We start from the raw sequence: 15,477 nt of genomic DNA, 5'->3' as shown, positions 1-15,477 counted from the left end.
CAGGTTGCTTCCCGATTGCGCTATTAGGTGGCTTGGGGCTCATGGGGTAGGTTTAAAAGATTGTATCTTTCCCACTAATAAACTTTTGCTGGTGGAGCAGGATGAGCATTTTTTTAAACTACAGAAAGCTTTTCATCAGACAAAAATGATCTGAGTGAAACAGATTTAATTTGTATGTAGGTACCTGGTTTAATTGTTCATTAGGACATAATTAGGTCAGTATAAGTCACCGATCTAGCAGTCATTCATCTTCCTAGGAAACTACTGTGAAAATGGGGTGGGCTAGCATAAACGTTTGCTGGTAATCATCCTTTCCAGGTTACAGTTTGCAACATTTTTTGGATGAATCCAAAATAGCTGAACTGATATAAACTATGATCTGTTTGTAATGTACATATGTGTTAAATGTCTATGAGACAATTACATCACTCCAAGTGGCGGGGAGTCATCTAAGTTTTCATTTGGCTATGTTTTTTTCTAATGGAAAAGAATCCACAGGTATAGTCACACCATAAGAACATAAGAACAGCCCTGCTGGATCAGGCCCAAGGCCCATCTAGTACAACATTCTGTCTCTCACAGTGGCCCACCAGATGCCTCTAGGAAGTCCTCAGGCAAGACCTGAGGACATGCCCTCTCTCTTGCTGTTACTCCCCTGCAACTGGTATTCAGAGGCATCCTGCCTCTGAGGCTGGAGGTGGCCTATAGCCCTCAGACTAGTAGCCATTGAATTTATCTAATCCCCTCCATGAATTTATCTAAACCCCTCTTAAACCCTGTCCTCCATGAATTTATCTAAACCCCTCTTAAAGCCATCCAGGCTGTTGGCAGTCACCACATCCTGTGGCAGAGAATTCCATAGGTTGATTATGCGTTGAGTGAAAAAGTACTTCCTTCTGTTGGTCCTAAACTTCTTGACAATCAGTTTAATGGGATGTCCCCCAACTCTAGTGTTATGCGAGATGGAGAAAAATTTCTCTCTATCAACTTTCTGCACACCATGCATGATTGTATAGACCTCTATCAGTCATCTTTTTTCTAAACTAAAAAGCCCCAGGTATTGTAGCCTTACCTCGTAAGGGAAGTGCTCTAGGCCCCTGATCATCCTGGTTGCCCTCTCCTGTACCTTCTCCAGTTCTACAATGCCCTTCTTAAGATATGGTAACCCAAACTGTCCGCAGTACTCAAAATGTGACCTCACCATAGTTTTGTATAAGGGTATTATAATACTAGCACTTTTGTTTCCAATCCCCTTCCTAATGATTCCAGGCATGGAATTGGCCTTTAGCACAGCTGCCGCACATTCAGTCAAAACTTTCAATTAGCTATCCATCACAAAACCCCAAGATCTCTCTCCTGGTCAGTCGCTGACAGCTCAAATCCCATCAGCATTTATGTGAAGTTGGGTTTTTTTGCCCCAATATGCATCACTTTACACTTGCTTAAATTGAACTGCATTTGCATTTTGTCGCCCACTCCCCCAGTTTGCAAAGATCCTTTTGGAGCTCCTCGCAATGTTTTGGATTTCACTACCCTAAGTAGCTTGGTGTCATCTGAAAATCTGGCCACCTCGCTGCTTACCCCAACTTCTAGATCATTTATGAATAAATTAAAAAGCACCAGTCCCAGTACAGATCCCTGGAGGACCCCATTTCTTACTTTCCTCTATTTAGATAACTGTCTATTTACACTTACCCTCTGTTTCCTGTCCTTCAGCCAGTTATCAATCCACACATGTACTTGTCCCCTTATCCCATGACAACTAAGTTTTCTCAAGAGTCTTTGATGAGTAACTTTGTCAAAAGCTTTTCTACTCACTATTTCTGCAATGGCACTAGATGAATAAATGCTGTTCAGGTTCAGTTGTGTAATGGTCTTAGGCAAAGATGCTCTCCAAAGTAATTTTTGGGGATGAAGGTAAATAGGAGTTAGTGCACAAGCCCCATGTATTGATCCCCATTTATAAGGAAGCTGGGATAGAAAGAAATGCAGTGAGTACACAGTGATATAGATAAAGGAGCAGAAGAGAAAAGAGGGAGTACAATGGAGTTTGTACTGGCTGGATTGCACAGTGCTTCCCTTTATTCTTCGTTAAAGAACAACAGATTGCAAAACCAAACCAGGAAATACAGGTAGTGACTGTCTGGGAGAGAGGATGTACAACATCTTCAGCTAATTGTACACCACATAAACATGTCTCCTTATGAACAAAGTATCTGTACAGAACAGATGCTACTGCAGAATTAAGCATATAGTTTTCTCATCTGGAATTGCCTGCAGTCTGCTGCATAGAGACAGCAGCTTGAAACATAAGAACAGCCCTGCTGGATCAGGCCCAAGGCCCATCTAGTCCAGCATCCTGTTTCGCACAGTGGCCCACCAGATGCCGCTGGAAGCCACAGACAGGAGTTGAGGGCATGCCCTCTCACCTGCCATTACTCCTGTAGGATGAAGTTCTAGCAGTTGGCCTGGCACAACGCATAATCAGCTTGGGGAATTCTCTGCCACAGGATGTGGTGACAGCCAACAATCTGGATGGCTTTAAGAGGGGTCTGGATAACTTCATGGAGGAGAGGTCTATCAATGGCTACTAGTCTTAGGGCTATAGGCCACCTCCAGCCTCAGAGGCAGGATGCCTCTGAGTACCAGTTGCAGGGGAGTAACATCAGGAGAGAGGGCATGCCCTTAACTCCTGCCTGTAGGCTTCCAGTGGCATCTGGTGAGCTACTGTGTGAAACAGGATGCTGGACTAGATGGGCCTTGGGCCTGATCCAGCAGGGCTGTTCTCATAGATGCTGGGATCCAACCTCTGTTTTTGCCATGGCATAGCTATACCATGTAACCAAAGGTAGCTCTATTATGGGGGCTAGACGGGGGGCTAGATGGGTGGAGCTTTGCATCTAAAATCCTGGCTGCCTATTGGCTAGATCCTGCTAGATCCTCCTCCCCTTCCCTCCTTGCAAATATTTGTCCATGTGGCTAAAAGACAAACTCACTCAGTAGCTTCTCAGTAGGGGCAGAGAGAAAGCAGGTCAGATCACCTGTGTATTGGAGCTTTATGGGCAGGGCTTGTTGCCTAGCTGCAGTTTGAAAAGAGAGGAGGCTGTCAGAATTAACACATGGTTCAGCCATACTCTCACTCCCTTCTCCAAGTCTGGATTGCATATTAGGCCTTGCCTCGGCCTGCTTGGTTTTGTTTTGGATCCTGTCTTCTTACCCTGTTACATAACGGAACTGCCAGATCCATCCCCTTTCACTTGAATGAACGTAGTGAAATCATTTTCCCTGCATGCTCCAGTGTTTCAGTACATTGGTGTCTTTTTAAACTGACACCCTGTGCCCTCAAACCTGGAAGATATTCCTCTGTATAGGGAGGATATAAATGAGCTGGGTATGATTAAACAGTGGTGAGGTACTTGGCCCAGCTCTGTCCTGAGCCATGTATTGAACATAGGTTCTAGTGCTAACTTCTGTCAAATGAAAGTGTTTGCCCATATGGCCAAAATAGTTATTTCCATTGTAGAGAGAGAAGTAGTTTGGCTTTTGAGAGACTGGTGTTTTATTTTGTTTTTAAGTAGGTCGCTGGAAGTGAATATTCCCTAACAGTTTTAATATTCCCTAACAGTTTTGCTCTTCTAGGTTTGAAGAAAGGGTGCGCAAGTTTCCCCTAAAGATATATCAAGTCAAGAACTTAAGCTATGTGTTAGGCTTAATTTCTAAATGAGAAATAAATATCAAGAAATAAATATCAAATATAAATATTTAGAAATATCAATTGATATTTCTAAATATCAAGTCAAGAATTTAAGCTATGTGTTAGGCTTAATTTTTAAATGAGAGTTAGTGAGGCTCAGCATTGTTGAGAAGGGTTGCTAATGTCCTTTCACACACGGAAGCCATTTCCTCTGTCTATAGCTGTGTAGAGAGTAATTGATATTTCTCAGTGATATTTCTCATAGCACACCTCATGTGCATAAGGGCAATAGTTTCCTTTTGTAAGTGCTGTAATGTCCTGTTGTGGTGAAGGAGGGGCTGTTAAAAATATCAGCCCCTCCTTCACCACACCAGGACATTACAGCACTTACAAAAGGAAACTATTGCCCTTATGCACATGAGGTGTGCTATGAGAAATATCACTGAGAAATATCAATTATTCTCTACACAGCTATAGACACCACCTCAAAAATTCCCCAGCCACCACTGCACCCAAGGGTTGTTGTGCTTTTCCTCATTGTATGTTATCTTATGGACGTTTCTGTTCTGTGAGAAATGAGAAATCTCTTGCAAATATATGTTGGCCGAATGACAGGGTAGAGCTGGGTGGCTACATCCTTGCAGCTAAAGCTGATCTATAGCCTCTGCCTGCCTGCCTGCCTGCCTGTGCTAGGCCCTCTATAGCCGTCTCCTTTTTATTGCAATTGGGATCTCACTTTACACAGGCTCCTAAGACTGGCCCTTTTTTTTGAACCCTAATTTTTAAAAATTGATATATTCTGCAGTTTTGTTTGCGTCTGCTAGTTCATGAGCAAAGAACTAATGGATGGGGAAACAATTAGCCCAGACTGTGCCATCCCCGGGACACCAATATTGGATACCCCAAACTGCTTCTCTTTATGGTACTTCTCCCCAGTGCCTGCCTATAGACTGTGTCTCAGCAAAGTCTAGAAGTGTGTGTGTCTCTGTTTGCCTAAGACATCTGTGTCCTCTAACTTTTAGTCATGAAAGAGGAGACCAGTCAGAGTGAAATGGCTGAAGACCTGTGCAAGATGGGGTCAGAGCGATCCCTTGTACTGGACAGACTAGCAAGTAACGTCGCCAAACGTAAGAGTTCTATGCCTCAGAAATTTGTTGGTAAGAGTTAAATGTTTGCTGCTTCCTTTACTTGGTCGCATTTTTCAGTTTTGCTTTTATTTCTTCATTGCAACCACAAGGGCAAAGTAATTAAACTATTAATTAGCTATGAAATACTGGCTCCAAGTAGCTCCTAGTTTCAGTCAAATCAGTGGCTGACATGACACACAGCGTTCCAGTGCTGGAATGATCCATGCCAGGGCTCCTGAAAACACGCAGGCAGCTCTGATGCTGTTAAGAACAAGCAATCTCTCAGGCAGCACTACAGCAGTTGCTCTTGTTCACTGCACTGGGAATAGCTGTAGTAGCACTGCTTGCGCAACTGCTCTTGCTTCACAGCATCAGGGCTGCCTACACATCCACTGCAGCCCTGGCACTGAGTGTTCTGCCACCAGAATGCTGCACATCACATTGGCCAGTAATCTGCAGAGATTCGGGGTCAGTCATTTACCTAGCACACTTACAGTACGATCTTATGCATATTTACTCAGAAGTATGTACCACCAAGTTCAATGGGAGTTACTCCCAGGTGAATGTTCATGGGATTATAGTTTCAACTTGAGATATTTTGACTGTGCTTCATTTGTTGTAACATAATTTTAAAAATAGAAATAAATGAAGGAACATGAGCAGGTCATCCTGCACTATACAGAGATCACTTTGCTGACTTGGGGCATTTTTGAGCTCCACCAGGGGTATTACAGTCTCTGAGGAGAGGCACAAAATGCTACCTTGCCCCATGTCCCTAGTGGAGGCTAGCCCCCTTTCAAAACTGACCTCTGCAAATGCATGGGGGGCAGGAAGAAGCTTGCCAGCAGTCTCCTCCTCAGTCCTCATGCTTCTCGCAAGCTTTGCAAGGAGTATGAGGAGAAGCACACCTTAAGCAAAGTTTGCAAGGATCAGATCAGTGCCAAATAGCTGCTCCAATAGTGACAACAGAAGGGGAGATCTTGCCACCCTACTGCCATCCCCGTAATCTGCCACCTGAGACAATGGTCTTACCTTGCCTCATAAAAGGGCTGCTCATGAGCACCGCCACCCTATATCCCCCTTTTTTCTTTAGGATACCCAGAGCATCTTATAGGGCGCTCCTGATAGTCTCTTAGCCAGGCATATTGATTAAGTCCACACCTGCTTAGTTTCAACAATACTACAGAACGTGTTCCCAGGCTATTCATTGGATCCACTGCCCTGCTTTTCCAGTGTCTGCTTCTGCTTCTCCTCTCACAAACATTTTACTGGCCACTGGTTCCCTTGTTTGGCTCAATGTTATCATAATCTCTGGTACACACACACACACACACACACACACACACACACCAAGAGCATGCAGCCTTTGCAGCCAGACATATAAATTAAGTGCATTACATAACTGTGTTTATTTTCATAGTGTCAATTGGGAACAGAATTAGTGGGGTCCCTCGGGACGCATGGTAGAATGTGTCTGGTATACAGAAGAGGTTGGACTTAATAATTTTTATCGTGCAGAGATGTTCACTGAGATTATTATTATCATTATCATTAATGCAATTAATTATTCAGTTCCTACCCTGCTTCCCATCAGTCCCCTCAAAGTGGTTTATAAAGCATTCCATGAACACAGTCTAAAGTATTTGAAAATAAATTCAAATATGTAACAAATCAAAGCTGCAGGGTGCAATTTCTTACTCCAGGCCTTTTTGCATGAGGGAGAAAACACTCTGAAAACAGATCGGTTTCACTTGTTTCTTAAAAGAGCAGAATGTTTTCTTCCTTAAAAGAGCAGAATGAAATGTCCAGATGAACCTCCCCAGGCATGGAGTTGCAGAGGAGGCCATTACTGCCAGGAGCACTCTAGTCCCTGTTGCCTTCTGATCAATTTAGTGGCAGAGCCTCCTCAGATTATCTTAAAGCAGGAATAAATGAAGAACTTTCTCAATGAATTTTTGCATGTTCCCTTAAAGATCCTTACATGCTTTCCCCACAAACTGCCAGGGAAGTGGCCCTGTATTCAAAGTATATTAAAATGTCTATCCTGTGAGCATACGAGGAAGAAAGGAGAATTATTAACAGTGGTTTGAGAAGAACATATTCAATTAAGGCTGTGTCCTGCTATGGGAATGGGTGCAGGCTCACACTGCACGCTCTCACTTCCTTACCCACAGGGGGAGGAACGAGAAACCTGCCAGATATGAGGACTAGAAGGGTAGCGTTTCCTGTCAGTTACTCAGAGTGTGGTGTAAGAAGATACCAGAATGACAGTACAAGTTTAGAGAGCCAGACTAAACTTCAAAAGGTGGGAGCCTTATCTGACTGGAATCAAGGTAGCCCAAATTTATTTTCCCTGCTAGCATCAATTTTGCTTTCTTCACAAAGCAGAATCTATGTGCATTTTTGGAACAATTTTGTCTTTCCCCGTTGTCTTCTAGATGGTCATGAGATGCCACACTGTACTGTAGTCAGTGCTTGATTTCTAGGAAAAGGAGATGCAGGGACTCTAGTCTTTTTGACCCCCCCTCCCCACACCCACACACATCCCCTTTCTCTGATGTATAGAGACTCTGGGGTGATTCTCACAATTGCCGAGAGCGGGTGGGGCAGGGAAGGCTCCAAAAAGCTTACCTTCTCCACAGAAAACCAAGGGATTGTTGGTAGGATGATGCTCCCACACAAGCAGCCCTGCTCCGTGAAGCACGGAGCAGGCCAGAGGGATCCAGGGCTGGAATGTTGTTCCGGCTTCCATGAATCCCACAATGCAACATGCGACATGCACGTTGCATTGTGGGATTCCCACAAGAGACAGGTATTCTTGGAGCCCATCTCTGTGTGCGGCTGGGCTGGAAGCAGCCCATGCTCGTACATGAGCAAGTAGCCAAGGATAAGGGAGTGCTCACTCCCTTAACCTCGGCTAACAGCCATGGTAAATAGGGAGGCTAGGCGGCGCTGCCCCACAAGTATCGGACCCGATCCCAGCAGTTCTCACGTGCAGCCCCTAACCCCAGTCCCTAGCCCGGGTTAGGGTGCGCATGAGAACAGCCTCTCTGGGTAGTTCCTCAATGGAGAGGGAAACTCAAGACCAAACAAGATGAGACAGTGGGTGGTATACTATCAAATCAGAGTTTTCATTGTATTTTAAATTTTTTAAATTATGTTAATGTTTTAATGGTTTTTATATTGTGAACCACCCAGGGACCTTTTTGTATGGGGCAGTATATAAATGTAATAACTAAAATTAACTAACTAACTAACTAACTAAATAAATAAATAAATAAATAAATTTCCCACTTAATAAACAAACAAATAAAGTAGGTAGGTAGCTAAAGAAAGAGGGGAGATTTAACCTTTCTCCGTTTCATTTTCTCGATTTAAATTGCCCTTCTAAAGCTAGCTGTATATGGCTGCTTCTTCTATGGAAAAGCACTTCAGGTGGAAACTGTTTTCAGTGGCAGTTCAAAAGGGACACTTAACCCTTCCCAGCATTCTTCTGCTTCCCTCCAGCTGCTTCCCCCAAAATAGGATTCCAGATGTATTTATTTTTTCCAAGCATTCATCTGGAACCTGGAGCGGTTGGCTTGTATCAGGTGTTACATCAGAAAAGCAGTGGGTTGGGGAGGTTTGGCATGGCTCCTCACATTCTGCTTGTCCACTGAAAATCACCCTGCCCCCAAAACTGAATAAGGTCAATCACGCAATCAAAAACTGTGGTCTACCCAGGTTTGAGAGCTTTGTGTGCTCCCAATTTTCAGTTGTATAGAAGCAAGCTAGGAGGAACACCTGGGTAGAAGTGATTGTGTGGAAGAAAGGTAGCAGGGAAAGCTACCCAGGTTTCCCACCTACCTTGCTTCCATACAATCACTTCTACCCAGGTGTTCCTCCTAGCTTGCTTCTACACGACTGAAAATTGGGAGCACACACAGCTCCCAAACCGGGGTAGTTTTTGATTATGTGAATGACTTCAGTGTGTAATGTGCACTCTGGCCCTAATATTAAATCCTTGTTGTTTCTCCCAACACACTTTCTCTGTTGAGACAGGACTGATTTGGGAAGAAAGATGTCGGCCTCATGTCTGAAGAATTGGGGGAGGGGATCACTTTCCTGCTTCGAGCCTTCCCCGTCTATCCCTTCACGCTGCTGTCTCAGCAGAGGCTGGACAGCCTGCTGATCTTCTACCCAGAGGGGAAGTGGGTGAAAGTGCTTTCTCAGCTTAACTGACCTTCTCTGTGCAAGGTCAACTTGCAGTACTCTCTTGATAAAGGGGCAGTGGCTTGGGTTTTCTCCCCTCCCCCTGCAACTGGTTGCCTAGCTGTAGAACTCCCTTCCTCATAGGGGCAGATTGGCAAATAAAAGGAATTCCTGCAGGGAAGGAAGGCTGGAAGTGATGGAGAACTGCCAGATACCTTCTAGAATGTGTTAGTATTGTATATGCCATACCTATACTATGAGGCCATTCACACAATCAAAAACTGTGTTCTACCCAGGTTTGGGAGCTGTGTGTGCTCCCAATTTTCAGTTGAGTGGAAGCAAGGTAGGAGGAACACCTGGGTAGCTTTTCCTCCTACCTTGCTTCCACACAATCACTTCTACCCAGGTTTTCCTCTTACCTTGCTTCCACACAACTGAAAATTGGGAGCACACGTAGCTCCCAAACCTGGGCAGAACACAGCTTTTGATTGTGTGAATGACCTCTATATTTACTTACAATTTATTCAGCTACATAAGCACATTGTCACCCATGAGGTTGCAAGCCTGAAATGACATATGAGATTTTTAAAAATGTGATTAAATGTTAACATTTAGATTGCAAAATCAGGCATCAGACTTCCAACTGGCACAGTTCTACACCATGTATCAGTTTCCACAATTAGTTTGAAATGCCAGTTTTAAAAATCCGATACAAACCTCAAGCTAGCATTTCAATCTTGATAGGAAGGTCTGATCTTGAATAGCTGCTGTAGAGAATTCCAGGAAAGATTTTGAACCTGAAATAAGCATTTATTGCTACTTAAATGATCAAAAGAGCACACAGTTTCAGGCCATTTGTTCTAGGAATGATATAACAAAAATGTAGTTGCAGGGGTTTCATTCCTCACTCACCCGAAAATTAGAAATCCCCGGGAACGGGGTTGCTTTAAGGTGTGGAGAGGATGTCCTTACCTCCCCCGCCGTGTTTCCCCCACCGGCACTACTGTCAAAATCACTGGCGTGGGGTGGCTGTATACCCTCTTGCCGCCCTGGTGAGCGTAATACCAGAAGTGTTGCACATGTTGGCCACTTCCGGTATTACACTGACTCGGGCAGCAAGAGGGTTTACAGCCGCCTGTACCAGTGATTATGACAGCAGCGCCAGCAGGGGAAAGAGGGGGTGGAGGTAAAGACACCCTCCCCGTGCCTTAAATTTAAAAAATGAATACAAATGAAGGTGTGGAATGAATCCTTATAGGGATTCATTGAGGAAAAGTTATTATACACCTAAGAATCCAAACACCTGAAAATTAGTGACCACATATTTTGCTCCATAACTCCACTTCTACCAGGGCTAGAGCTTAGCTTTTTTCTTTTTCTTTTTTTTCTTTTTTAATGAAAGCTGGGAATCTGGGGGAAATGATAGGAATCTGAATCTCAAAACTATTTGAATCAAATCTGGCACGATTTGATTTGGACCCGAATCTAGCCAATGGACCAGAGGCGATTTGTTCTGTCTCCAAATTGCCAAAATCAGCTAGATTCAGGTACAAATCTATTTGTACCCGAATCGATTTGCACATTCCTATTAAGCATGGAGCACAGCACTGTACTATGGCCACCTCAGATCTTATGCTGTCCTATTCTCTAGCTCCTCCAGTAATGCACACAGTACTGTAATCATGAGACTTTCTTACCCCACAGTTGAAGTTCAGCACTTAGCAGCACAAACTCCAGGCCTGACTGGTTGGCAAGTTAGCCAGAGAGGCATCACAGGATTGGAGCCAGTTCAAGTGAACACACACAGGAGTTCCTACACACACACACACACACACACACACACACACACCAATGTTCAAGTTCAAAGTGTCTAGTTCAGGGTCAAAGCTTTAAGTTAAGGATCAATGTGTCAAGTTCAAGGTCAAGTTCAAAACCGCAGATACATGAAACACCCCACCAAATACTCTTATTTTTAAACCATGGATACGCAAAACTGTAAATACTGAAACCATCGTTAATGAGGTCCATCTGTATTTTTAAATGTCTGTATTGCTTTTTGACCAACAATGATTCTCAGAATGGCTCACAGTAATCAGATAGGAAACATATAAGACATATTAATTGTTTAGATGTCATACATTATTATTTATTTACATTTTATATCCCGCTCTTCTTCCAAGGAGCCCAGAGCAGTGTACTACATGCTTAAGTTTCTCCTCACAACAACCCTGTGAAGTAGGTTAGGCTGAGAGAGAAGTGATTGGAGCAGAGTCACCCAGCTAGCATCATGGCTGAATGGGGATTTGAACTCGGGTCCCCCGGTCCTAGTCCAGCACTCGAACCACCAAGCTGGTCTCATAACATATGAGACATATGAACTGTTTAGAGGTCATATATCTTACAATGTTGCTGCCTGATTTTGAAACTAGGTTTAATTACCATCACACAATATTTGCATCTGTGCACATTTTATCATAATAGAATGAAGACAGCACCACTGACTGAGACATATTCATATTACAGTTGCTTTAGCTGTAGACTCATCTTATGTTCTACAGTGTCACTCTCTGTTTGGATTGGTTAATGAATTGTTTAAAGAGCAGTCCTATCCCATGCCTAACTTCTGACTATTTTGGTTGCAGGTGAGAAATGCATGTCTGATGTTCCTTATGATGCAACCACCAATTATGAGAAGGAGAATGATATGATGCAGACCCATGTCATGGACCAGGCTATTAACAATGCCATCAGCTATCTAGGGGCAGAGTCATTGCGTCCCCTGGTGCAGACTCCACCAGGTGGCTCTGAAGTAGTGCCTGTCATCAGCCCCATGTATCAGCTCCACAAACCCCTTGGGGACAACCAAGCTCGTTCCAATCACGCAGCTCAGGACAGTGCGGTGGAAAACTTGCTACTGCTTTCTAAAGCCAAATCCATCTCTTCGGAAAGGGACCCTTCACCCAGCAACAGCTGCCAAGACTCCACTGATACAGAGAGCAATAATGAAGAACGTAGTGGCTTGATTTACCTAACTAACCACATAGTGCCCCATGCACGAAATGGCCTCTCTATAAAGGAAGAACACAGGCAATATGATGTTCTAAGGGCAAGCAGTGACAGCTCCCAAGAGGCGTTCAAAGTCATCAGTGGCAATGGGGAGCAAGTGAAAGTTTATAAATGTGAACCTTGTAGAGTCCTTTTCTTAGATCATGTAATGTATACCATCCACATGGGCTGTCATGGGTTTCGTGATCCTTTTGAGTGTAACATGTGTGGCTACCGCAGCCAGGACAGGTATGAGTTCTCTTCTCACATCACTCGTGGGGAACACCGTTTTCACATGAATTAACACTCTTCTTGTATAGAAGTGGCCTGTACTACTGGAGCTCCATGAACAGCAGCAAAAACTCAGAACACAGAAACAAGACCATAAACAGCATCCAATAAAAACCAGAAGGCTAGGCTATCAGAAAGGAACTCTTTTCAATAGCATGCACACACAATTCAGTTTTTATACTATTAATAGTGATGTTTTTATTGCAAATATAGGGTCATCCAAAACTTTAGTATAGTAAATAGGAGATTTTGTAGATAGATAGAAGAAACCTTTTCTTGCTAGCAACTGTTTCCTGGGTTTTAAAAAAACATCTCCCCCTCTCTCCATCAAAGGCAGTTACCTGTGCACCATTTGTACCCTAATTTGAAAGCTGGAAAGACAGGATTAGTGTTAACCTTTTCTGTGTTGATATTTTGAAAATACACTTCTTACATCATACATATTTTTCAATTTCCTGTGATTATTTGGTACATTCACTAAGCAACAGCAATAATCCACTTTTAGAATAGGTTAAGCATCACTTAGATTTTGCTGATGGTCTGAGCACCTTTGAACCCCTCCTGGGCACAGTTTGATTAGGATCACCAAAAGAGTGGCATGGATAGTGGATACCACTATAATAGGTCACTCTGAACATACTTAAAGTGGGTATGATGAGTAGAACCTGAGACAGGGCTTGACGAATCCCAGGCACCAGGGAGCCATGGCACCTAAAAATTTAACCATGGTGCCTCAGCTAGGATATTCAGAGTTATTTAATAAAATATTTTTTGGTCCCAGGCAACTATGTTTCTGTTCTTATGCTTAGAACAGAAATAGAGCTGCCTGGGACAAATATTTTATTAAATAACTCTTCCTGAATTGCCTTGTCTAGGTGCCTTGTAAAGGGAATAAAGAGAAGCCCATTTACCCTGCCCCCAACAATGCCCATTGCCAAGTCTGATAATTTTGTCAAGTGTCTGTTGTCTGGCTCCTTAGACATGTGGATCAGTTCCTAGACCCAAAGAAAATTTGTCAAGGCCTGATCTAAGAGAGAGTTCCTCATGCAAACAGTGGAGTGTAACATAGCCACTGTTGTGTTTATTACAGATGCTATTCTCAGGGATTCAGCTGAGAAAAACCCATACTGCAGCATTTTTAGCAATTAATTTATGGGAACATGAATTGCTTTGGTCAACTTAAAATATTTTTTAAAAGGTTTACAACTCGGATGCAATGACAATTCAGTTTGAGCCTAATATAATTTAAGTCACATGAGTATCAGTGGCATCAACCTAGAGAAGTGTGAGAGAGAGCCCCTTTGTGCTCAGGGACTGTATGCATGCATTTGGACTTTAATCTACCTGTGCCACTGCCCAACAGGAGCACCCTGCACTGTATCACAAACTAGGGGTGTGCGAGCCGGCTCTGTTCAAGCCTGGCTCAATGTCGAAAAGGCTCGGCTCGAACCAGATCGGCCTTGGCCAGTCTGAGTTTGAACCAAACTAGACCCAGTTCAAACTAAGCCGGTTCGAAGCTATCCTGGTAAAGGGGAATTTGGTGAGGATTCCCCTTTACCAGTACAGGGGCAAAGGGGCTGTCCTAAGTATAGAGGGGTCAGGAGGGGAATAAATGTGTATTCACAAGTACAGGCCCTGGCTGTGGCAGTAGCCACGAGGGTGGGGCTGCATGCAGAAAGGTCTCCAAAATGGCCCCTGCATGTACACAGAATCCCAAGCTGGGCCAGAGCACAACCAGGGCAATTTTAGTGACCTCTGTGCATGCGCTCCCCCTGCAGCTGCAGCCAGGGCATGTACTTGTGAGTATAGATTTACTCCCCTTCCACCCCCTCTATACTAGGACAGCCCCACTGCCCCTGTACTGGTAAATGGGAATCCTCACCAGATTCTCCTTTACAGGTATAGCTCTGGTCAAACTGTCTGGCTCAGCTGAGCCAGGTTGGCTCGCATCTGTTTTGGATTCAAGTTTAATCGGCAAAACCAGTTTTGTGCACATCCCTATCACAAACCACTTTTTAAATTCCTCTGAGATTATAAAGCAGCTCATTATGCTGTAAGGGGGAACTGTGATTAACAAAAGTAAATAAAAATCCCACTGTCCTGTGCCATCTACTATGGGTACATAAAGAGGATCATTGGGTTAGGGCCATTTTTGTCAAAATCAATCTTTGTGGAATTCAGCTTCCACATTAGACTATAAATGATGGATTAAGTACGTATTCCAGCATGCTTTATTTTAGTCCATCTGCACTGTATCACCTGTTCCATGCACATTAACAAGAACTTGTATAGTACAAACACCTTGGCTAGGATTGCACATTTTCTATAGATGGTTTTTACAGATGGTTAATAAGTCATCAGAGCCTCAACACTCATCAGCCGCTTTTAAAATCAAAAGAAGAAACTAGAAGAAGAAAAACATTTATTTAAAAAATGAGGGAAAGTCCATAGTTGGGTTTCCCCCCTCCTCTTCTTCATCCTTTCCTTTGCAGGACTAAATGCTTCCAATCATGTGGCTAAACTGCATTTGCAAAAGTCACATTTGCCCATTTTGCATTGGAAAGTGCTTCTTTTGCTTTTACAGATAGTTCTCCCTTCTTCTCCATGTACTCTCAGATGTTTTGTAGCACATGGTTACTAAAGGCTGTTTCACACATTATACTGCAATAAATCCAGGTTTGGCATTGAGTGTACTGTCAACAGGAAGCCATAGCCAATCCTACTTCTCTGAGAAGCGTATCTGTAGGATACATCCATTATCAAACATATTATAAGGCTACATTCAAATTAAGAGTTGTATGTGACGAGAACGGAGCGGCAATTTTCAGAGATCCCCCCCTCCCTCTGCAGCCACCTGTGAGTCCCAAAAAATTGTCCCTGCAAAATTGTCCCTGAAGGTTGTAGGATACTCAGGGACATATTTTCAGGAAGCACAGGACGCTGCAGAGGGGAAGGGGATCTCCGAAATCAGCCCCTTCCCTCTATGCATGAATAGAAGCTCTCCCCACATGCAACTCTTAGGATGCTGGTCTATGTCTTCAGGTATATATGTAAAATATATGTAAAAATGTAAAGTGTGAAGAGGCCCTAATATTGGTTATTACAGAGGAAACAGAGAATTCAAAGAAA

At 43.5% G+C, this 15,477-nt stretch overlaps 1 protein-coding gene across 11 annotated transcripts in view; it reads left to right on the top strand.

Moving 5' to 3' along the window:
- Positions 1–12,787, top strand: part of IKZF1 (IKAROS family zinc finger 1) — a 109,604-nt gene extending 96,817 nt beyond the window's left edge. For 4 of the 11 annotated variants that reach the window (XM_053266188.1, XM_053266183.1, XM_053266187.1 and 1 more), the window contains 3 exons: positions 4,717–4,821; positions 6,996–7,154; positions 11,655–12,787. In XM_053266188.1, coding sequence (XP_053122163.1) covers positions 4,717–4,821; positions 6,996–7,154; positions 11,655–12,361 — 971 coding nt within the window. In that variant the 3' untranslated portion in view covers positions 12,362–12,787. Of the gene's footprint in view, positions 1–3,005; positions 3,032–4,716; positions 4,852–6,995; positions 7,155–11,654 lie in introns of those variants that run through there. The other 7 variants (XM_053266181.1, XM_053266189.1, XM_053266185.1 and 4 more) reach the window with 3 other exon arrangements.
- The last annotated feature ends 2,690 nt before the right edge of the window (positions 12,788–15,477 follow it).

Source organism: Hemicordylus capensis, chromosome 6 (assembly GCF_027244095.1).
Source record: "Hemicordylus capensis ecotype Gifberg chromosome 6, rHemCap1.1.pri, whole genome shotgun sequence".
Taxonomy (NCBI): Eukaryota; Metazoa; Chordata; class Lepidosauria; order Squamata; family Cordylidae; genus Hemicordylus; species Hemicordylus capensis.
The sequence above is the reverse complement of the archived record's forward strand: the minus strand, read 5'-3'. Positions and strand labels throughout refer to the sequence as shown.